The following is a 26,067-nucleotide window of genomic DNA, read 5'->3' as shown; positions in this document are numbered from 1 at the left end:
AGACAGTACAATAATTTTGGAAATCTGTTTAGTTTTTTTTTTTCAAAGTTAAAAATACTCTAACTTGCCTTTAACCCAGCAATTCTACTCCTAGGTATTTATCCAAGAGAAGTAAAAACGTATGATCATACAAAAACTTATATATGAAGTTTAAACTTTTTTTTACATTTATTTATTTTTGAGAGACAGAGAAACACAGAGCATGAGCAGGGGAGGGGCACAGAGAGAAGGAGACACAGAATCTGAAGCAGGCTCCAGGCTCTATGCTGTCAGCACAGAACCTGACATGGGCTCGAACCCACAAACCGCAAGATCACGACCTAAGCCAAAGTCAGACACTTAACTGACTGAGCCACCCAAACACCCCAACGTTGAAAGCAGCTTTATTTATAACAACAAAAAAATTGAAAGCAATCCAAAGATCTACCACTCGGAAGATGGATCAACAAAGTGTGGTATATCCATACAATGGAATAATACTTGATGATGTAACAGAATTAACTACAAATATACACGATATAGTTGCTGAATGAAAATACGCTGAATGAAAAAAGCCAGAGCAAAAGGTATTCCTATTATTCCATTCATATGAAATCCCTAAACAGGCAAAAACTGATGTATGAGGACAGAAATCAGAGCAATGATTGCCAATGGGGGGCAGGGGTATCTGGGAGAGGGCAGAGATAACTTTCTGGGGTGATGGTAATCTGTATTTTGGCTCTGGTATTGGCTACATAGGTATGTGTTGGTCAATCTTGTCACATGATTCACTGTGCATTTCACTGTATGTAAATTTTACCTCAATTAAAAGTTTATTGTGTGCCAGTTTACCATGCCCTAGGTGGAATTTTACTTGATCCTCATAACATCACCTCCCCACTGCTACATTAGAAAAGAACAATCACAAAAGAAAATTAGGCATTTCCTTCATTCATTGAAAAATATTAATGAGTGCTTGCTGCATGCCAGGCACTGTGCTAGGCACTAGGTATGTAATACATATCAAGTAGAAAATATTCCTTCCCTTCTGAACTTAAATTAAAAAAAAGATGACAAATTAAAGCAATGGTTAGAAAGAAAATACTGGGTTCCTTGAAAAAGAATAATGAAAAAAAACTTTTACAGTGTTTTGATTTGGGGGGAACAGGCTTTCAGTGAAGTCGACTCTGAAAAGGATGTGTGTAAGTTAACTAGGCTAACCTAAGAAGAATGAAAGAAGACTAACTGTGGCAGAGGGAGGAATATGTGAGAGTCTTAAGGCAAGGGAAACATTGTATGCTAGGTAAAGCATATAATTGGTGGGATATTTTTGTCAGTGGCCTTGCTAATAACTGCACCAGGACAAGAGGCACAAACCAGACATATGGTCCCCTGGCTGATGGCTTATCAGGTACTTGTACAGTTCTAGTGGAAGGCCAGCATGACATGAATACAGCAATAGGAAAAGTAATGAATATGAGGTGACGAGGTAGGAGAAGTACTTAGAGGCCAGGCCATTTAGAAGCTTGTGGGCCATGTTATGGGTTTTGGATTTCATTCCAATTATACGAGAAGCTTCACTTACTTTAACTGAAGGGTTTTAAGCAGACAAGTGTCATGATCTGATTTATAATTTAAAAAGATCACTAAGCTGGTGTGTAGAGAATGGTTAAGTAACTTGACAAACGGTACATAGCCAATAAATGGTAAAGCTTAAAAATCCTTGTTTAGAATAAGTGAAGCTCCCATTACCCCTGGAAGGATGAGCCACCTAACACAGATCCTCCAGCCCCAATCAAATCAAGTCTTCAGATGACGGTGATCTGACCTCTGGACTGCAGCCTCCTGAGAGATGCCAAGAGAGAACTGCCCAGGGAGATCACTCCCAAATTCCTGACTCATAGACAATAGGATTATAAATATTTATTTTTAAGTCACTACGTTTGAGGTGATTTGTTATATAGTAGTAGATAACAGATTACCTATTCCATTTCTATGAAGGGTGTCCTTTCTTAGGTCTAGAGGATTCACTTTGTAACTTTATTTTGCAAGTTAGGAAAATATGTAACAAAAGCTTCTCAAATGAAATAGGGAATATTATTTCTAATAGAAAGAAACAAGAATAAATATAGGAGGAAAAAATCAGAAAATTAGAATTAATTCATATTTTATAAAAGCAATATATAGCATTCCTGTCCATTAGGAAAAACACTTTGAAATACAAATAAAATTTAATTAACAATAAGAATGTAAAATAGACAGAGAAGATTCATTCAAAATCCCTTGTAGTCCTAATCATGTACATATAATGTTATCATCTACCAAAGACACATCTATAGGGATATATAAAAACTATGTGTATGGTAGTTTAACACAAAACACAAACACAAGCTCTCATCATGAATATTCATGAATTAAGATTTATCATTGTATTTCTCCTGTTACAGTTAATCATTTCTTCCTTACATTACAACTGAAATCTTAATCTTTGATTCAGTACACTAGCAACCTAGGGTTGCCTTAATTTACTCACTTTGAATTTCATACATCTTAAATTTCATGGTTAAGACCTAGACTCAACTCAGTTATATGCCTAGTTCTTTTTTCAAGGCTTAAAGTTTAGAATTAACTGACTAACATCACAAAAGAAGTGAAAACCAGAGTTACATCTTCAAACATGTTTATGTTTTTCTGGTAATAGGCATAAGTGTTTGTGCTTTAGTTCCAAAGTTTACCATAGCAATGCTTATGATATAATATACATAATAAATCTAGTTTGGTTTTTTTTTCAACGTTTTATTTATTTTTGGGACAGAGAGAGACAGAGCATGAAAGGGGGAGGGGCAGAGAGAGAGGGAGACACAGAATCCGAAACAGGCTCCAGGCTCTGAGCCATCAGCCCAGAGCCTGACGCGGGGCTCGAACTCACGGACCGTGAGATCGTGACCTGGCTGAAGTTGGACGCTTAACCGACTGCGCCACCCAGGCGCCCCAAAATCTAGTTTTTAGGATAGAGTGAGAACCAGAGGCTGAGAGGTTAAAAATTTATACACACACACACACACACACACACACACACGTGTGTGTGTGTGTGTGTGTGTGTGTGTGTGTGTGTGTGTATGACTCTGTTCTATGGGTGACCTTAATGAAGAATTAGCTGGACTCTGCCATCCCTATTTTCTGTGTCAGATGTTACTTTTCTGCCCAAGACTGTCAGATGAGAGAGTTTCTTTAATAGGGGTTTTAACATTTATGGCTGAACTTTAAGAAATTTTTCTTCTACAAAGAGAGCCAGCTTTGTTGTCTCCTGCATTGGGCATCTGTTACTTGCTTTTAGCTTCTTCACTTCATAAAATGTCCTGCTTGGTCGGGACTGATTTGATTCATTTTATTTTAATTTTTATATACTGGTAACTAATAGTCACCATATGTGAAGAAATTCTGTGTTTAGCTCTTGCTCGAAAGAATTCAAAGTACTTTTCATTCCTTTTTATCTCTGCAGAAGCCTTTTCAGAAACTGCCAAAGTTCCCCTGTTCCAGTCCTGCAGGCTACACAGACTAAACCTTGGGTAGACACTTCAGAACTGAAGGTCATTTTTACATAAAAGCATCAGCCTAAAAATGGCCTGGCCTTACCTTACATTATACTTCTTCTATTTAAATCCAACCACATCCATTTTTTTATGTCTAGGATGGCTTTCGAGCTACAACAGCAGAATTAAGTACTTGCGACAGAGACGGTAGAACCCACAAAGCCTAAAATCTTCACTATGTGGGCCTTTGCCCCCAATCTTGCCAGCCCCTGAATTAGATTCTGAAGTATTTGTGAAAGGAGTTCTTTCCTGTACTCTTTACTCTGTTCCAATCTCACACTGAGACAAATTTTGCCTTGGTCAATGATCTTTAGTGATAACCTCAATCTTCCTCTCTTCATCCCATATTCACCCTAGAGACATATAGCCTCAAAGTTAGTATAATGGGTCAGTGAAAACGCTATTATAATCTTATCTCAAGGGCCTTTGACTTCTGTGAGAATATAATTTAAAATAATTTGTTTTATGCGGGTTTTTTAAGCACTTCAATACTTTACAGGGTATTCAGAATTCATAAACATTATCAGCTCTAATTATACAATATGGTTCCCCTGTTGACATCAGCCAAACTTCTGACCAGATCCTATGAGTCATAAAAGCCAACCTCTTAGTAAAATAAAAGCTAAATGAGCAGCCCTATGTCAGAAGAATGTTATAGTAGTCCAACTGAGAAATCACGAAGACCAAGTCTAAAGTGGGGGTGGCAAGGATGGAGACTAGGAATCAGTCACATCAAGGAGTCTCTTTACATTGCCTGGAGAAGAGTTCTGCTGCTTGAGGATGAATGAACAGAAGGTAATCAAATTATGCCTGGCATCTCCAAAGCAACTACCAGCATTCAAGCCTGAGACTTATGATCTACTTCTCTCTGCTGAATTGATGCTCACTCTGGGACTTTTGCCCAGCTTTGGAGTTTGACCTAAGAACACACAGTGAATGTATAAACTGGTCCTCATGGTTATCTGGCTCCTGATTATCTCAAACCATTTGAGAACTCCTCTTGTTAAATAGTTTCACTTTCATATTCTTTGCTTGTTTCAAACTGATCCTTCATATTGATCTTTTGCCCTATTTTGAAATTGACTTTGATAACGTGATCTTTGACTCCTAGTATACAAAACTAGAAATGTATAATCAGGCGATAAGAAGGTTAAAGCGCATTGTCACATTGTGAACAAAATAATCCTTCATCGCTAGGAGCTTGGGAAAAACCAGGAAATTATCCAACCATTCTGTTCTCTGGTTAGATAAAGATTTTCAGGCATCCAGAAGAACCTTGTCAGAGCTAGTAAGATACCTCAAAATGGACTCAAATGAATCACACATAAGCTTATTACATTCAAATCCTTTTACAAACATCATAGCAAGTCAATAAATTAGATTTTAATAAATCTAAATAGGAAGCTTTAGCTTCAGCCATTAGGATCACACACACATTTGAGACATAATAAACATGCATTTGGGACATTATTGGCAGGAAATGAGTTCTATGAGAGGAATTATGAATAAGCACATTTCTTTTGAAGATTATGAACATTATTTTACACAACTTATCAAGTGAGAAGTTGCACAGTTGCTAGGTTTCAGAGTCTCTTTCACTAAAACCCAGGAACCAGATCACCTTCAAATATGCCATCAATCACTTAGAGCTTAGAAAAGGCCCTAGGAAAATACTATTTGTCACCATATTGGCTTAGATTCTGTGTAGAGTGGGAAACTCTAATCCTTATAAAACTAACTACAGTTACTAGCTTCAGAGGTATAGGCCCAAATGATGGATTCAAATAAATGTATTTATTCATTCATCCAATAAATATTACATGCTTAATGTACTCAGACAACATGTTGGCAATAAATTTAAGAATAAATGCAACCTAGCCCTGCCCTAAAAAGAGTATAGTCTGGCCAGAAACAGGTAATATAATACAAGATTGTGAGTATGCACTGGAAATCATGGAGCCCCAGAGCTGGTGTACCTAAGAGTGGAAGATAGGGAAGGGCTTCCTATAGCAGCAGGTAAGGATTAGGCTGTATCAGAGAATGAGCCAGATAAAGACATTTGGAAAATCAGGTGGGTGGAGGAGAGTAACAATGCTCCAGGCTGAAGAGTAAGCAAGGAACAAGAAATCCTAATTTTGATGAATAATTTTGACAAACCTTAAGCAGTTTGATGTTGCTGGTATGATAAAAGTCAGCAGAATAGAACAAGAATGGAGAGGTCAGCATAGGTCATGTTTAAGGTTTCTCAAGTTTTATAAGCTACAGAACTCTTTCTCAACAAAATTTATTTCTGAGCCCCAGTATACTAATGTAAGAAAATTAGTGAATAGAAACCTTCGTAGGTAAATAAAACATTTGTCACTGCTTATGTCTGAACAGTTTGAAAATAACTTCTGAAAACAGATGAGATAGCAATAAATGCACAGAGAAGTGAAGTGGTGGTCAGATTTGAATTTTAGCTCTATCACTTGGGCTACAAGGTAGAGAGTGTGCTTAACAATGCTGGAAGTGGTAGACCAGTGAAGATGACTACCACCTGACAAAGGCAGAAAGCTGGCCTTGAGAAGCATGTGAAGGGTGCAACTGGCACAAGGGGGAGACTTATTGGATTTACTACATGAGGGAGGAGGAGACATTAAGGCTAACTCTCAGAGTCCCAGTATATGTAACTGGCTTGGAACCTACAGAAAATACGTTCAATTTATATATAATGTGTTGGGTTGTGGGGCAGGGACACAAATGGTGAATTTAGTGGTGAGCAGAACTGGACAAGAGGAAGTCTGAAGCTCAGAAGAGAACACTAAATCAGATGTACATCTGAGAATCATCATGATCATCATCACCATAATTGCAGCTACTGTTTAAGGAGTGCTTTTAGAGTGCTTCATGGGTACTACCCTCATATAACCTTGATGACACCTCTATAAGGGAGGCATTAACATGAAGCTAAGGTATAGAGAGGCTGAATATGATACTCAAGATCATATAACTGGGAAGTGGCAGGCTTAGGATGCTTATATCCATCTGGCTTAAAATGCCTGTTCAACTATCACCACCTGAGAGATGCAGATCACCAGGGAAGCAGATAGAGCACTGAGTCTCAAGAAGATAGGCAGACCATTTCAGAAGGTCCCAGGAGGGACGGAATGGGTGACTCAAGACACATATTCAATATTTCTTCTCAGAAATTGAACACATACACATTCAGACATGTAAGTAAATGGGGAAAGAATCTGGATCTCTAGCAGAAGAAAGTCATGGAAGAAATAGGTGCATTAGAGGATGCTTCACCCAATTACAGGTATTCAAATTCAAGATTTATTTCCTTTTCTTTTAAATATTTTATTTCTAAAAGTAACATAATCCTTACAACACAAAAACATCTCCCATTAGAATGGCCACTGCCTTCTAGTTTGGTCTATATCTTTACTAATTATCTCTATACAAACTACAGAACAAAAGCAACATTTTATAAAAGGTAAATAAGCACAAGATGAAGAAATAAAACTTCTTAGAGTATGTGACTCTTTTAAAGAGTGCTCCAACACAGAGAATTTTGGTATTTTATGCAAGAATGAATTAAAAGACAAAGCCCATTACATAATTCAATGGTCCATATATAAAGAAACATGAGATGAATTCTCCTGAATAGTGCTAAGGAAATGTTTACACATATGAAATAATTTGGGAAGCTTCCTTTGATAGATCAATGAGAACTTCTGCTAGGTCTCTTAAGACTAAAGTTAGTGTCTAACTTTGCCTTCTCACAATTGACTACAACTTTTCAAAATACTTATCTTTTAGGATGTCTTTTTAGGATCCCTGTAATTTATTTTATAACACTTTGGTATTCTCAGTATGATGCTATATATGTGCCAATTAGTCTAACCTTTAATTCTAGGAGCTGTCCAGAAATGCATACAATGGAGTGGTCAGCTGGCATTACATTCAAAACGGCCATACTCCAGAGATGGCAACTCCAAGTCCTTCTGATCTAGGTAGATTTGCCCATAATCAATACTTGACTCATCAACCTGAATATAAAAGGCTCGTCTTTATTGATGAACTAGTGTGTGGTTAATCACTACTGTGGGTGTGTTCATTGGCTCCCTCTGATGAAAATAAAGGCTTGAGAATATGTGGATTAGCTAACATGGTTAAACAAACACTTCTTACTCTTGATGTGACTATATGAAAGATTTCATGGAGGCCTCTATCCAGCATATTTTAGAGATGGGGCCCACAGTTTTATCCCCAATCATTCTGTGTCTGGACATTGGATTAGGAGGATTTCTGATTGAATGATGCTGACTCAAGAGCACAAAAGACTGCTTCTAGACTGTTCCTATGTCTACCTCAAGTGAATGCTGCACAAAAAGTGTGGTCAAAGTACCTAAAACAACAAGGCCCTAGGATTTTCACTGAGCTTATAGAACAGGTTTGTTCCTGATTTGCTAAAACAATTATCTAAAAAATATCTACCTATATGATAGAATCTGGACTTGACTTGCTTTCAGTATAACCTGGTAGTGAGGTTGTGGGAAAGAAGCTATCTCTTAGCATTTTAAAGTTCTTGGATGGCTACTGTTGTCTAACCAAGAAAAAAAAAAAGTTTTGCTAAACTTGGCTTTTATCACTTTTTAAAAAGAATTCCACGAAGTCTTTAATATCATACATCATTTCAAAGTCTTTTAGAAAGAAGCAGGTATATATTTTGTGATTAAGAAAACCATATTCTGAATATATGTTTCCAAAATAATCTTTGTTTTCTGCAAAACAGTAGGACCAAAAAGAGTCTACATGGTTCAAAAAAAAATTGCCTACTTTAGGGTACAAAGGAAATTCTTCACAAACAATAACATTTCAGTGATATATGAACATCCTGGTTGAAATTACACAAAGATATTAGAAGGCAATGACCCTTTATGAGAAAGTGAAATATAATGAACTATAATGAAGTGAGTTATCACTAAATTGTATAAATGTATTTTAAGAGATATAAGAAATTACATTTGATTCCTTACTTTGCTTCTAATAATTGACTCTATAGCTTAAAGATTTGAATATATCATACTTTAAATAATGAATTATTTCAGTTTGTTTCTATCCCAACTCAAAAGAAATACTCAGTAGTGACATAACTGAGTCTATCATATTTCAACAAGCAGTTCAGAGAAAGACCCCAGTATGACACTGCAAAACTATTCTGGATCAGCACCAAATAGCAGTTTTCACACAAACTGGCCATGACAACTCTCAGAGGCAGCACCAAATAACTTGTTCATCAAGAAACTCTCACGTGTTTCCATTTTTCCAAATGAAGAATATTAAAGCATCAATCAAAACTGACCAAGGAAGTCAAAGATAGGAACCTGATCAATTACAAAATGCCCATAGCAGCAATGGGGTCCTACACACAACCTAAATAAAATGCTGTAGCCACTGATCAATATATTACCTTTTAAAAATGTAATAGGATCAATGAAGTAGGATCAATTTAATTTAATTAGCACATGATAAAATATATTATTTTCCCTAGAAACTTGGTATCGTTAAGAATGGCTGAAAACAAAATTCCATTGTTTACATTTTTCCCTTCTAGTCACAATGCATTAGTGAATTGTTCTAGGCTTGCAGAATCATCTACTCAGAGGGCAGTAAAGCAAAGTTAACATAGCATAAGAGAAAACCAGTACTTTCTCATTTTCTTCACCATTATTACCATCTACCAAACCCTCCTCCCCACAAGCGTAACTGTGGCAGCAAAAATTAGCATAGGCTATCTGGAACAAAACTACCATGATCCCAAAACCACATGGAATCTACTCTGTAGTTAATTACCTGAGGCGACTATTTTTTTTAAGCCCATACCAGCCATTCTTTATAATCAGAAATAAAAAGTAAAACTAGACTTGTCTTATCCTGCCTTTGATGTTCCTAATATTTGTAAATATCAAAAAGACATCTCTATCAAAAAAACAAGGACACTGAAAAGCTGGGAAAGGCAAAATGGGCAGGAATCATGTAATTTCTAGACTAGCTTCTGAATATTATTACCATTTAGACCTACACAATATGGTAGTCACTGGCTGCATATAGCTGCTGAGTACTTGAAATGCAGCTAGTCTGAACTGAGATGTATTATAAGTATGAAATACACATCAGATTCCGAAGACTTAAAAATTATTACAAAATATTGTATTAAGACCCAAAAATGTTAATTGTATGTTGAAATGGCCATCTGTTGGATATACTAAGTTAAATATATTTTTAAAATTAATTATTAAAAGTAATTCTTGTTGCTTTTTTAAGCTGGCTAATATTATAATTATATACATAACTTGCATTTGTGGCTTACATTATATTACTATTGGATAGGAATGATTTAGACAATCATCACTGTAATATGTAGTAAACCTTGCGAAAAAGTCTACCATTTAAACATTGGGCTCAGCACTTGAAAAAACTTTGCCATACAGCACAAAACAGTTTTAAAAGCACATTTTGTATTGAAGATCCGGTAGTTTTCCAAATTCTAATGAGTGTTAAGAGGGTAAACAATGATAGAGCAAAGGGGGGCTTGGGTGAAAACAAAACAAAACAAAACCAAAAACTTCAAACTATGGGCTTAAGCTACCACAGCTTGATTTTTTCTGATTCCCAACCCAATAAATAATTCCTATGTCAGAGGAAAAGCTCTGCTTTTCTACCTTGAGTCTCAAGGACAAAGAATGGTAAATAGGTATTAACAAGTAAATGAGCATTTCTAAGGGATCTGAAGCCCCGCCCAGGTAAACAGTCAAAAAGGTAAGGGTGAGATGAGTAATTTAGTAATTCTTTAGGGTTTACAGTTCCATCTTTTCTCCATCTCTCCTTACTTCCCTTCACTTTTCCTCTCCTTTCCAGCTTGTACCAGTGTTTACGCCCACTTTCTCAGATGTTGGCTATTTTGTACATTTCTTTCTCTTCTCCTAATTCCGTCTGGCATCTTCCTCACCTTTGGTCTTTATCCTTTCTTCTTGTTTTCCCTTTTCATATTCTTATATATGTTTGTTTGTTTTAATTCATGTTATAGTCCTAAATAGGAGAAAAACTAAATATTCAAGTACATGAAAGTACTTTTTCACTTCCACAGGGCCCTTTATTGGGTTGTTAACTGTTTTTGTTTTGTCCTTCAGGGTTAGTGATTCCCCCTTGGGTTCTCCCCCTGGCCTAGACCAATATGGTTCAAGAAGAAATCCTATCGGAATCACCTAAAGAACTTCCTAGGCCCTACCTACCCAGATCCAAAATCAGATTCTTTGGATTCTTTGGTGGGAATCAGCAGTTTTAGGAGCGGAGATTAGCAAAATAGACTGGCTATAATTCTTCACATTGATACCTGTCCTACAAAAATCTGATCTATCAAAAAAGATATGCTGAAAAGTGTATTAGATTTTTTTTAAATTATAGCTTCTAAAAAAGTTCAATAACTGGCTTTAGCACTTGAAAATAAAAAAGCTGAAAAAAACAACAGGCCTGGATTAATCAACAAATATTATCAAAGCAATGTTTACCAGAATTCCTTTGAGATTGGGGTAAATTAAAGATTGCTATATGGGTTTCTTGTAATGCATTCAGAGTAGTTTAGTAAAGAGAGCTGACAGTCATGTCTGGAAAAAAACATGATCATTCAATTCAAGTCAGTTCTTGTAAATAGGACCTATACTTTTACATTCTGCTGAAAGTAACTGTTCACCTAAAGAACTGCAATGGTGGTTAAGTATCAGTGCTTTTTGGTTAAGTGAAGCTTTTTGAAAAGCATAAAATCTAGTGTTTTTAGCTAATACTGTCTTCAATTATTGCAATAGATAATTTTTGGGTAGATGTTCATGTTCTACGTTATACTTGTAAGCATTTTATAGTTGGCTTTTAGGAATCAGTGTGTTAATAAAGTAGACCAAAACAGGGGCAATTCTATTTGCAATTAGGATAATGAATCAAAATTTGTGCTTTTGATGTTCCAAGGCTTTGAACTCACAGAGCTTTGATATAATACTTAACAAACATATTTTTACTATTATAAACAGCCTCTCAATCCCCAGGAAATTAAGCCAAGGGAATGTATTTCTAGTCTAGATTAGGCAATACTTTTATTTAGTAAGCAATGAAATAATTTTGTTTCTAAAAATAATTTTTATCAGAAGTTCTCCATTTTATCTAGAATGTTTAGATTTTTAATAATCAACTTTTATGTCAAAACATAAACACACATATAGAATCAGAATAATTACCAGTCATACCTTATTATGTGTCTGAGTCTGTCCAACCAGTATGAGGATGTTGGATGAGATGATAGACAGGCAGAAGTTAATTAGAATTATAGACCTCTCAGAGCGTATGTACCTAGCCAGAAAGAGAGAGAGTGTTCAACTTTAAAATTCAGAAGATGAAGAATTATGAATTATGCAAATTGGTGAAATTCATCCAGAAAAGAAACACTAAAACATATCCTTCATAGAATAAAATATATGAAAAACTTTTTTTAATAAAGATTATTCTTAGAAACCCAATTTTATAGTGACATGGCATGTCCTAGAGTCCTTTAGAATAATTTTTTTTCTTTAGACATTAGTGTAGACAACATGGCATTTCTAACAGAGTCTAAGTGGTACATCTGTTATCAATATAATTTTTTACTAAAAATATAAAATTTCTTGGAAATATATCAATTACTATAATTACCATTATTTATATGTATATATAATATGCTTATTATCATATAAAATCAATAGAAAATCTGAGAACCGAAAGGAAAAAAATCCCACATAGATTCTCAAGTATTCCTTTGCTTCTAGAAAGCAGCCATTACTTTCATGAAACCATGAACACTCATCTACCATTTCATACACTCAAATATTTTTATGTCATCTTCTACTCTTTATATTTTTCTTTTCTAATTGTTCCAAAAGCAAACCAAAACCAAAACCAAAACCAAACCAAAACAAAATAAAACAAAGCAAAAAAACCAAAAAACTTAATCTTCATCTCCAAAAACTAGTCCAATCCACAAATGATAATTCACCACCAGGTTGGAAAATTACTTGGTGTCTGCCATGTTTTACCCTTATGAAGGAATGTTTATATACAGTCTGTTATATAATTTTTACACGCACCAAGAATGTAAGCCACAGAGAAAACGGATGAGAATCAAATGTTCTACCAGCTGCTTACCCTGAAAGGGTAACAGTTATTTTGCTCTACTGTACCTTACGGTAAATTACTGAGTGACAGTAACAAAAAGACATACTTGTACTTGCTGTGTGTTTGAGACTGTTCAATTTGTATTAGAACATGGACTCACTCTCCACAGCAGGTGTGGGCTTTCCTGTGCAGTGTCAGATGGGGGTGCCAGAGATCTGGAAGCACTCTTTGGAAAGTAAAATCTATCAAAGTTCCTTCTCTATCTCTGTCTTTGAGGAATATTTAGGCAGAAGCCTCACATTCCATCATATATTTCAGAAGAGAAAGCAAAACGAAAACAGAAGTAACAATAAAATACAAAAAGCAATTTTTCAGTATGAAAAAATTTCCTTTCTTCATAAAACAAACCCAAATAGGAATAACCTAGGACAATTCTCAATACAAAATGTCCTCAAGAGTTGCTTAACCTTGTCCCTGCATCATCACTATCTAAAAATATAATAAACCACACACTGGGAAGCTAAAGACATCATCAAATATTAAGTTGTTTCTTCTTTCGTGAGTGGGAGATATAACACATAAAGTTTAAGGGCTGCAAAAAATTGACCCTTTATATGTAAATGGCTTTCATGACAACATAAGCACACAGATGACATTATTAAAAGGGTTTCAGTGATATCATTTGCTCTGTAAATAGGAAAATCATGGTGATCAAGGACCCAGACTGACCACTGTGAAGAGTCTTCAGATGTTTCTGTTATTCATCAATACTGAGTCACATTATTACTTTAAAAATTCCTTTTTTTTTTTAATTTTTTTTTCAACGTTTATTTTATTTTTGGGACAGAGAGAGACAGAGCATGAACGGGGGAGGGGCAGAGAGAGAGGGAGACACAGAATCGGAAACAGGCTCCAGGCTCTGAGCCATCAGCCCAGAGCCTGACGCGGGGCTCGAACTCACGGACCGCAAGATCGTGACCTGGCTGAAGTCGGACGCTTAACCGACTGCGCCACCCAGGCACCCCGCTTTAAAAATTTCTATAAAATGTCTCAACTTCCAAAACTTTTTATAAACATATTTGGGGTTTTAAACAAAATTTGTAAATGCATCATTTCAATACACGGATTAAAAAGATATGCTCAGGTGTTCTTAGATGTAATAATATAACTCTACAGAACATATTTGTAAATGAAGAGAACATAACTTAGTGTATTAACTTTTTGATGAACATTTCTAATGAACTATAAGGGATACCAATTTTCAAAATACTGTCTTATATATAAAATAATTCTGATGTTCATACATCTTGCAAATCATTAAAATTTAAAAATTTATACTTTTTAATTAGAAAAAAAAAACATAAGTATTACCATACAGTAATACCATCCAGTAATGTAAGGTAAATTTAGTGTTTATAAAATTCATTAAATTTGTCACGCTACAAGATTCACGCAATAATTTATGAATCTTGAAACTTCTATAAATCTATTAATATTATTTCAATCATTCTATTCATAGAGAATGAGTTGATTAGCAACTAAATTTTAGGAATCAAAATTTATGTTGTTTCTTAGTACTGTCTTCTAAATTTCTCAATTTCACATCAAGTTTTAATAGATCCTTTCAGGTGTTTGAGTAATTCTTAGAAAACTCATAGGTGATTTCTCTGGATTTTCTGGATTAAAGAAAACTTTATTACGGACTAATTAATCCTGTATTTCCTTATATATCATTTATACTGGCAGTGGTTTTGCTAGTTTGACTATAAGTATTGAGAGGAGAAAAGAAGGTGGAATTGGTGACTGAACCCTAAGTATTGAGAAATGGAACTTAGTTCTAAATACTTCAGTGAGTATGAATTATGACGCAGTTGTGATTACCTAACGTCCTGGCCCTTAAACACTGCCTCATTTTCTGAAAAGTGCCATTTAGGTAATTGTGGAAGACAAAGGTGTCTTTTTCCCAGCCTTTGTGCATTTTGTTCTTGTATTACCAGGGCAATGTCTGCTTGACTGACCAATGAAGCCTGGGTTCTATTGTCTACAACGCCGTGCCTAGGCCATTCCATGGGACTGGCCATATTTTATCAGATAGTCTCACTCTGTCAGTGTTTTACTACCAGATAACTCCTCCACAGGAAGACAGAACCTCTATTATGTACCTATGTCAATGGAGCAAGAATGTGTACATATTTTGCTTGAAGCATGAAAATTTTAGTATCTCTGACAATTTAATATCCTGGAAAATTAATTCTTATCCTCAAAAGAATATAAAATATGATGGACAACAATTAGTTTTTTGAAAGGATGTTGAATGAAATGACATTTCTTTATTAAATTATAATTACTTTTTCAACTGAATTGTTCTTAAGTAACAGTAAACCACAAAGACTAGCTACTTGTGCAATTTTAATATTACAAGTTTTCAGGAAATAATATACAATTACCTAGTTACTAATATATCAACCAATTTGGGGACATTTTTTAATAATCAAGATGGATATAAAACTGTCTCACACTTAATATTTTTAAATCCATTTGGAAGTTTGGCCATTTGGTTAGGTACAGTTTACCAATATGTGAACAGATATAATATAATGTCTAAAATACACAGGTCTAATTTTTATTAATAGAACACATCTTAGAGAAATACTAAATTTCCATGCACTATCAAGCAGATGCAATTTCAAATACTGTAGAACAAAGTTTTTCAATTACATGCCCTTGTTTATGTATTTTTCACTTGTAATCAGTTTGCCAAAATATGACTTTTTGGAAACATTCAACCACAAGACTTTCCTATAGCATTGTGGTATTTGTGTATTAATAATACAGAAGATTTACTCATTGTCTGGGATATAATGAAAGCATGTGCTTAAATTCTTAAGTTTAAAACTTAGAACTTAAGAATTTATATAACAGAGATATTACTTTGGCTGTACCAATTAAACTCTAAAGATCAATGGCAGCTGAGATAAATAGAAACAAACATAGACTAAACTTGGAGTATTACGGATACCATTTTTGAGGATAAGCAACTTGTTGAAAGCTACCATCATTTGAATTGGGAAGGAAAGTGTGTCTGTTCTGTTTATTTTCTCATCATAGGCAAATACAGAGAAGAAATTTAGTAAGAACTTTTATTATTATTTTATTTATTTATTTATTTATTTATTTAGCTCATTTATTATGGCTCAATCACTGCAATAACTCTGCTCTAAAAATACTTCTTTCAGTAAATTAAAAAAGGAGACATAATGATGATCATATTGCCAGGTTTAATCTGAGTAACAGAGCATTCCAGTGCAAGTGCTTTAATTGATTACATACCTCCATAATGCTGCATAGACAACTGCGAGGGTGATCAAGGCCAAGCAAGAAAGGCCACTGCCTACTATTAGGGTAACTGAAGGTGTACCAGAGGATTCCATGATCTGTAAGTTAAACAAGAGAAACAAAAGAAGGAGAGATAACGTTTTCATAAATTGAAATAACTTCTAGACTCAGCAAAACTACCCTATCCTACTCAAAAACAGCTGATAGAGTTGTTATAGTTACCAGATAATTACCCAGTAACCACTCAGTTCCTATATTCTCAACCTCTAAAATGACTAATTCTAGCTCCCCCCTCTCTCCCACTGTGAAGTAATAAAGGCCTGAGAGTTTTAAATGCTTGATTATGGCATACTACCCACTATGGTTTTCTACAACAAATTACTAAAACTATGGTGAATATTCACATGTTAAATTTTCTCTAGCTGAAATTTGAAGCAGCATTCATTTTTATTCAACAACTATAGTTCAGTTATTTCACAGTATGTTTTTGGGTAAAATTTACTTTGATCTTCTCATTTATAACTCATTGCTTCCCCAATCTGATGCCTAGATATTGAAAATTGTTCAAACTTTCTGACTTTTGACAACTTTGTTCTAAGTCAAGTATTCTCTTATTTAATTTCACTTGCTTGGCCTCTAAGGGTATAGAAGAAAATCAGATTTCAAAATCAGGAACTTAAAACATATTTTGTGGGGTTTTTTTCTATATTTCTAACGAAATATGCAGAGATGATTTTCATAATGCCAGTATCAGTCCCTGAAATACATGACCTTGACAAATAAGCCTTATATATTTTGAAACATATATAAAGATTATAAGCAGTCACTGATTTGAGAGGTTTCTTTCTTTAGACACTAACATGATACTAACTAATGAAATCTATTGTTTTTCTTATTTTTAATACTGGAAGTTTGAAGAAATACACTTTAAGATCAAGTGTATTCCAAACCTTAGGTATGCACATTAAATTATATTATGTATTTCTGTCATCAAAATAAGTAAGAAGAGTGAGGCATATTTAGGCCAAATTTAGACAGAAAGTCACATTCATCTAAATAATTATTTTCAATATTTCAATTTTTGAAATAATCTTCAAACTGTGTTTTATGAGGATATTATTTTCTTTTAGATAGTTTATGCAGCTGTCTATTTCAGAAACTAGTTTTTTTACAAGCCTATACACTTTTAAGGAATGATTTTACAGTTTCAGGCAGTCTGTGCTTTCATGAAAACTTCATTTGTTTTTTTTAAAAATAAATATCCAAGGACACCCCCAGAAAACCTGTACTGAAAATACCCAATGCAGATATGCAATATGTTTGGCTTATAGTGTCTGGGGTCTTCATTCTATTACCAACAGTATTCTCACAAATTCCCCAGACCAGCTTTTCAGTTCCAAAATAAAGGTTAAGTTGGCAATTATTTTTATTTGAAAGTTTGCAGCATATTAGTAATATGATGGAGTACATCCTCAAAACTATACTGCAGAAATTTCAAGTTAGAAGACATAAAATTGAGTAGTATTTAGTTATAACACACCAACTAGAATTCATTTTACCAAGCTACTGAAGCTAAGGAGGAGACGAACCCAATTTTGCCACCCTGCAACATTTTCCATTTCCCCTTTTAAAATGCAGTTCCCTGGAGAAACCCTCGCCACAATGTCCCTGCCTTTGCATTAAAGCCTTGTTTTCCCTTTGTTACTTACTATTTCTCTAGGTTGCTGAGCCAAAATGGCGAAGGTAGAGAGACGATCACATAAGCATTTCGTATGGGATGCATCGGTAAGCACAGTTTTACATCCCTGGGTGGACCACGTTCCCAAAGACTCGTTCCTGCAAAGGGGGGGTGGGGGGGAGATCGGGATAAATACGCCTGACGGCCAAATCCGTAAAGAAGAAAATGCAGTTTAATTGAGAGAATCGTCTACTGTAATTCCCGTCAGGAAAAAAAAAAATCTACTTGTTGTTGAACAGAACGTAATTTAGATGCATCTCCAGCAATGCAAAGCGAGAGTGTTTGGAAAAAGCAAGCAGGAGCGTGCAGAAGAGCTGTCCAGCGCCGGAGGTGCTGAAACCGGGACTAGCTCTGTCCAGCCCTCTGCGAGGAACAGCAGCGGCGGTGGCAGCACGAGCAGCCGCCAGAGCGTTGGCAGCCACTTCCTATGCTCATCGGATCGTTTCAAACACTCAGAGTGTAAAGAGGCTTTTCAGATTTTCATACCAGCTCTGATTCTCGTCCGTATTTTTGGATCGTGAACGCTGGATTTTAAAATGCGGATTTCTCTGAAAAGCCTGCCTAAAAGGTTATATAGCTTGGGTTGGGTGATAGGATCTTTTCCTTTGCTGGTTAGGGATTTTTCCTCCCTTTAGAATTAGCTGCTGTGAAAATTTCACCCTGGAAACGGGAAGCAGCAGCAGCGGCATCAGCTGGTTACGACTCTCATTGCCTTTGCCTGGTATCCAGGGGAGGGGTAGGTTTCAGACATAAGCTTCCCACTCCACACTTCATTCAGCCCAACACGCCTCTGAAACCCTTGACATTTCTTCCCCTGACCTGCCTCTCTGCCCTGGAGTAGAAACACTAAGCTAACACCAAGTCTGCTAAAACATTTGGAAGAATAACCATACCCCAAAGTCCGGTAGGAAGGGGGAAAGAGGGCCTGCTTCAATTTTGCCTTTGGTCTAGTCATTCAAAATTCTAAAGCATATGGTTTATTTCCCACCCCAGCAGAACAATAAAAATGGTATCAACCTACGCTTTCTTAGTAGGGGGATAAGATGGGGGGAGAACCCTTCCACCCCCAACTGAGCTACTCCACAGGAAGAGGAAGAAAAGAAAACGAAAAAAAAAAAAAAAAGCTACAGAGTTCGACCAATCAACTTTATTACCATTACACGTGTTATATACTGAATGCACCAATTTTCACCTCCCCTCCCCCAGGTATGGAAACTCTCTAACTAGCAAACCTGTGTATGTGTGTGTTTTAATTTCAAACCACGTTATTATCTGTGTTAAAAACTACTCTAAAATTTGAAGAAATAACACATAATTTTGATAGGATACTTTTGATTTCACCTACTCTATCCTTGAATGCCTAAAGCTATTGGGTTAAATATGTATGCAGTATATTTCTGAGAGATTTCAATGAGAGAGGCTTTTCTGTGACAGTTGAACCTCCAAGATGAGCTACAGAATATAATTCACACTATGCTTTTTGGTATCTAGAAGCAATGTTTCTAGTATTTGTGATTTTTGTATCATTAATATTCATGACTCAAAATACTCTTAATTACAAAATCTTTTAAGAAGGAATACACTGCATTTGAGGAGGACTACATAAAATATTTACCTAAGTTCAGCCAAAGAATTTTAAGTATTACCAATTCAAAATTAGGAGGTCTCTTTTCTTTCTCATGATGTCATGCAGCCATGACAAATTTAAAAATATATATCAGTTATACCTTCAACCAACTGCAACAGTATTAAATTTCAGTTCTTCCTAACCATAGCAGCACTTCAATTTATTTCATTAACTATCTGTCTTCTATCTTCTTGAGACAAACAGTTAAGGCCAAATGAAAAACATTTATCTTAGTTGATTAAGGTTTAAAGAAGAAAGATATAGTTAAGGGAATCTGACGTGTTTTAAAACATAACCTCTGCATTATTCAGCCTGGATGGCAGCTCTACTTTAATGCTATATCTGTGTTTTCAAGATGGAGTCTAGTACTTAAACTTTTCACATTATGTAGCTATGACAAATAAAACAAAGTCTTAATAAGGAAAAACTTTACTGTAAATAAGACCTCATATGAGACAGTTATATATTTATATCCAGGTAATGAAAGTTTGTTTACTCAAGAAAATATTAGCATCACTAAACTTTGGCTGTCAGATATAAAGTCTATGTTCAATACAACGCTTCTAGACTCCGAAGATCATGTAAATTTTATATGACATCTTAAGAAAAGTAGGTCAATTTAGTCTGTTTTGTTTGTACAATGATTGCATTGCTGACCTAGACCAGCCTCAGGCAAAACTGGAAAGTAAGTGACACCAGTCTCACTCCACCCCAAGCATGAAATGCTTCAAATCTCATGGATCCCCTCTTCATGTGCACCTTCCTAAGGCTATTAGCTAGCCTATGTCCCTACATTCCTTTGTAATTATTTTCCCTTTGTTGACTTTATGTGATTAAACTAATAATAATATGAGTGACTGAGTATAGTATAATGTGCACTTCCTGGTTTAAAACAAGGTATAAAATACAAAATAATGCATCTGATAGGAGAACATCAGGATTTGGAGATGAGTAGTGGAGAGGATATTGAAAGGTCAGAGGCAATTACACAACTTCTACATTTGGTAGAAGCTGAGCAAAAAAACATGATGCCATTCTCATACTATACTTTATATTATTTCATAAAACCTCTTGATATTTTAAAACCATATAAACTCTTATAAATTAGTTTTTAAATACAAGCATACATGTCATTATTATTACAAAACCTATAGTATGTGTCATTTGTATTTTCAAACATTTTATAGCTTATTCTTACTATACAAAATTCTTTGAAAGCATGGTACATGTGTCTGATTGATTTCAGGGAGACCTTGTAAAGCAAACTGATATTTGGTAGAGCTAATGTGAAGCAAAATAATTCCCCAGTCTGCAAAGAACAAGATTTTCAGACATGTGGACTATTCCAGCAGTCATATTATCCTTCCAATGTCATAGTTTTGCATGTTATGATTAATGGTTTATCTGTGAATTGTCTTTAGTTACTAACTCCAGGTTTCCATCAATAAGGCAAACAAATACAACAAAATATGTATGAACAGTAAAGATATAATAAGGAAAACAGACTGATGTCAGAAGTGAACATAGAATGATGATACAGATATACTTATTATACTGAAAATCAAATATTTCCTTTTAACAATGTCTTTTCTAGGCATTAAAATTTATTTCAAATAGCTTTCAAAAATAACTAGGCCTGCAGAAATTCCATACAGCCAGCACATTCTTTGTTGGTTACACCTACATTCACCCATGTTAGCTGTTAGCTGTCATCTGTACCTCTTCTCCTTCTTCCTATTATTAGGCTGGCTAAAAGAAGAGTCTGCCTGGACAAAGTATTCAAACGTACATACCCACAAGCACAGAATTCTGTGAAAATATGAGACACAAAATACATTACTTTCTAGCTTAATATTTATTTGAGACCTTTCCCAAATTTCCTAATAATCTATCTGGTTTCTTTTTGGATCTGAGTATATCATTGGGTTCTTGATTTCATGGGAGTTTTAAACAATATAACATGTGACTATTCATTAGTACTTAAGATTACAGAAAAAATTATCTGTTCCCTGTGACAAAGTTGCTTAGTAAAACCTGATAGAAAAAACTTAGTGACACATTGCACGAAATGAAACTTTTACCTTTTAACGTATCAATACAACCAGGCATTTCACTTGAATCATTCTTTTATAAAACTGTCTATTCTGTTTCATAATAAATCAATGCATAAAGTATTTATTATGAATAAGTTATACACTTTAGGAGATTTATTATCTTTTAGGATATTAATACTCCATTTCTCCAAAATCAACATAGATACAACGACAATTCAAAAAAATCTACACACAACCTCTGAGTATACTACTTTTACAATGAATGTGTACTGAAAGAAAGCAATTGTTTCCCATCATAATGGTCATTAATATCTAAAAATTAGTTGAATCTGTATTTTTTAATTTTTTATTTATTTTTAAAAATTATTTGGAGAGAAAGAGAGGAGAGAGAGAGAGAGAGAGAGAGAGAGAGAGAGAGAGAGAAGAGGGGGAGGAAAGAGAGAGAGTGAGGGAGAGAGAGAGAGAGAGAGAGAGAGAGAGAGAGAGAAGAGGGGGAGGAAAGAGAGAGAGTGAGGGAGAGAGAGAGAGAGAGAGAGAGAGAGAGAGAGAGAGAATCCAAGCAGGCTCTACACTGAAAGTGCCCTGACACGGGGCTCATTCTCATGAACTGTGAGATCATGACCTGAGCTGATATCAAGAGTGGGATGCTTAACTGACTGAGCCACCCAGGTGCCCCTGTACTATTTTAATGTGTATGTTCACCCAAAGAAATGATGTATATATGGCTCTTGGTGTAAATTACTCCCATAGAACAGAAAATTTTGAAGTACAAATGAGAAAATATTCTCAATTTTGTGTTGAAACAGTATTTGAGGGTAATTTCTACTTTTTAGGCCATACAAAAACTGAAAATATTGTTATCTCTAGCAATTGTTACTATGTCAAAACACAATGAATATAAAATTAGAAAGTTTTGGCAAAAGTAACCTTAATGATCATCTAGCCCATTGGTTTTCTACACTTGATTCCATTAATCTGGAGTCCTTTAAAAATTAAGCTCTAGGGTGGGCCCTGGGCATTATTACTTTTCTAATGCTCCCCAGATGATTCAAGTGTGCATCCAGGGTTGAGAATCACTGATCTATCCCAACCACTTAGTTTTATAAGACAAGTAAAGTACAGTGAATTTAGGAAACTTGTTTTAAGTCAGACTGAGAGGCAAAGTTGGGTTTCTAACTTCCATACTAGAGGTTTTCAATGCTAAATTTTAATTGCAATCTGTTTTAGAACAGAATGTAACATGTCCTATGAAGTTATAAGAATGTCATGCATATTTACACTTGCAAGCATTGTTGCACTACTGTCACAGTTTTAACAAACTGAGTTATCAATGGAGAAAGTTAGCAAAAGGTAGATAGATTGTCATACTCTATGGTTTATAACCTATATTTAAGTAATATATCCTATGATACATTAAAGAAAAACATTGATTTTATACCAATTTTTCATTATGTGAAACTTCTAATATCTCTTTAGTGAGATCATTTACTGTTTGGGTGATACAGTAAAAGTTAAATTGCAAATTCTGAGGGGCGCCTGGGTGGCTCAGTTGGTTAAGCATCCGACTTCAGCTCAGGTCATGATCTCACAGTTCGTGGGTTCAAGCCCCACGTCCAGCTCTGCGCTGACATCCCAGAGCCTGGACCCTGTTTCGGATTCTGTATCTCCCTCTCTTTCTCTGCCCCTCCCTTGGTTGCTCTCTCTCTCTGTCTCTCTCTCTCTCTCTAAAATAAACATTAAAAATTAAATTGCAGGGGCGCCTGGGTGGCGCAGTCGGTTAAGCGTCCGACTTCAGCCAGGTCACGATCTCGCGGTCCGGGAGTTCGAGCCCCACGTCAGGCTCTGGGCTGATGGCTCAGAGCCTGGAGCCTGTTTCCGATTCTGTGTCTCCCTCTCTCTCTGCTCCTCCCCCGTTCATACTCTGTCTCTCTCTGTCCCAAAAATAAATAAACGTTGAAAAAAAAAATAAAAAAAAAAAATTAAATTGCAAATTCTGAGAACACAATAATGGGTAACAGTTGTAAGTTCTTTTTCCTTCTAAAAATATTCTCTGTATTATGATTCAATTGTTATTCAAAATTATTTTATGTCAATCATAATGGTGTCTGTATATAATATTATATACTAGTGTGTGTGTGTTTGTGTGTGTGTATCACAATAAATAAAGATTAACACCCACATAAAGCATATATACTAAATTTCATCACTAGGATGAAATTTAGAAGCAGGTACTTTGCTACCACCAGAAAGAGCACTTATCATCCATCATACTGGGCCTGGAATCAATAGTAATGCCTCTACCAAAATACTAGATTTCTAATTTGTTATAGAGAAATGAAGTAGTTCCAGGAATACTCTGTATTTAGATCCTCCCCACAATCCTGTGTGTCTACTAATGCTTTCTATCCAACACCAGAATATTAGGTGATAAATTTACCTCACTTTCTTTAATTATAAAATTAATACTCTTTATGCCATACTAGAATATTAGTGTTTTTGAGAATTGTATCTTGTTTGCCTTTGAATCTCTGCTATACTGCTTTTCACTTAGTAGGGACTAAATGATGTTTGTTTAGTTAATTTAATGATTATTTGCATTCAAGAAATGACTAATACTGCTGGATCCAGACAAATCGTTTCAGTTCTAATTCATTTGCTGTTCTTCAGCATATAGTAGAAATGTAATCTGAAGAGTATCAATGGATCTTAACAGGCCCATCTATTTGTTTTTGGTCTTCAAACATCATTTGATGATGAACTCTGAAAGATTCAGCATGATGTAGTGATTATTTTCAATCCAGCAGCAAGACTGGAGTCTTCACTAATCAGTCAATAAGTATTTAATGTGCTTTTGAAATGCTAAAGACACATTAAAAAATTAATATAATTTCTTTCTTAGAGAAGCTGACAATCTGGATGGGAAGACTGTACACAATCCAGTATATGTTTTCTGCCTTATTACAACTTATTCTAGAAAATGCTATCAGTTCTACCCTTTTATTCTAAGCTACCATTGTCTCTTGCCTGGGTAAATCCCATCACTGGGTTCCTTGTTCCCATTTTTGCCACATAACCTGAAGTTCAATTTCAACATGGCAGCTGGAGAGATCCTTTTGAAACATTTGTCAACTCATGTCACTCTGTTCAAAACTCTGTCAGTGGTTCTTCTGATCTCAATTGGACTAAAAGACAAACACCTTACAATGGCTTATAAAGACCTATACTATATGGTCTGTCATTGCTTCTCTACCTTCATCTCATAACACACTTGCCTCTGCCCATCACTTCCAAGCACACTGAGCTTTTAGTTGTCCCACCTTGGCATTTTTTGATGGGAATTCCCTTGGCCCAGAATGCACTCCTCAAGGATGTTACATTGCTTACTCCCTCATATCATGTAGGTCTCTGCACTATGTCATCCCACCAGAGACGTCATTACTGACTTTCCACTATAAGATAGTAACTACCTATCTATAGTAGGTTAAAAATGGCCATGAGTTCTATATAACTCTTTCCATCAAAAGGTACAGTCTATTTCCTCTTCCTTTAATCTTGGTAAGCCCTGTGACTTGATTTAACCAGAAGAATGCACTGGAAATGATTTGTGACTTCTGAGCTTAGGACTCAAGAGATCTCATAGTTTCTACTCTCAGCATTTTGAAATTCTGCTATCATGAGGGATAGCCCAGGTGAGCTTCGCTGAGTATGAGAGACAGCACCAACTACCAGACATGTGAGTGAGACTATATTGGACCAGTCAACCACAGGCTGAACTCTCAGAGAGAACTGCAGTCTCATGATGAGACAATCCTTCTGATGGTTTTATCTGGTGTCATTCATGACACTGCAGTTTTGTCGGTTCAGCCTGTGGTTGGCTGATCTAATATAGTCTCACTCACATGTCTGGTACTTGGTGCTGTCTCTCACACTCAGCGAAGCTCACCTGGGCCACCCCCCATGATAGCAGAAGAACCAACCAGTTGAACTCAACCTAACAAGCTGAGTCATATAATTATGAGCAACTAAAAGGTTGCTGTTTTAAGCCACTGAGATTTGAGGAGGTTTGCTATATAATAATTGATACATTACTCAATATTTTTCCATATGCCCTTTGTCTTTACCCTGATCTGTTGGTGCCCACAGCACTTATCACATCTAATGTATTATGTATGTATTTTTTGACTCATTTGTTTTTGACCTGTCTTTTCTTACTGGAATGTAAGCTTCTTGAGAACAGGGATATTGTTATATTAATTTCAGTATTCCCAGATCTTAAAAGAGTGGCTGACACATAATAGATGCTCAATAAATATTTGTTGAGTAAATACCTGGTATTGATTTTGACCTGATATAGAAAGCTGGACTTTCCTACATCATTAATTCATTTGTTTATTCAACAAGTATTTATTCAGTATCTAATATGATGCAGATGCTAAGCTAGGTTATTTTGTGGCTATATTAGATTTGCACTTTGTCTTTTGGAGCTTGAGGGCTTCAATGGAAATTATCTTGCAGGTGTAGTGCCTCTTTGTCATAAAATACACATTAAAACCATGA

General features: G+C 35.4%; 1 protein-coding gene across 3 annotated transcripts in view; it reads right to left on the bottom strand.

Annotated features, from left to right (window-relative positions):
- The window catches only part of ADGRB3 (adhesion G protein-coupled receptor B3), a 732,453-nt gene that overhangs the window by 145,696 nt on the left and 560,690 nt on the right, over positions 1–26,067 (bottom strand). For all 3 annotated transcript variants that reach the window (XM_043591727.1, XM_043591726.1, XM_043591728.1), the window contains 3 exons: positions 17,801–17,927; positions 16,086–16,189; positions 11,855–11,957 (listed from right to left, as the gene is read on the bottom strand). In XM_043591727.1, coding sequence (XP_043447662.1) covers positions 11,855–11,957; positions 16,086–16,189; positions 17,801–17,927 — 334 coding nt within the window. The remainder of the gene's footprint in view (positions 1–11,854; positions 11,958–16,085; positions 16,190–17,800; positions 17,928–26,067) is intronic.

Source organism: Prionailurus bengalensis, chromosome B2, assembly GCF_016509475.1.
Source record: "Prionailurus bengalensis isolate Pbe53 chromosome B2, Fcat_Pben_1.1_paternal_pri, whole genome shotgun sequence".
In the NCBI taxonomy this organism is placed as follows: domain Eukaryota; kingdom Metazoa; phylum Chordata; class Mammalia; order Carnivora; family Felidae; genus Prionailurus; species Prionailurus bengalensis.
Note: the sequence above shows the minus strand (reverse complement) of the source record. Positions and strands in the feature narration are given on the sequence as shown.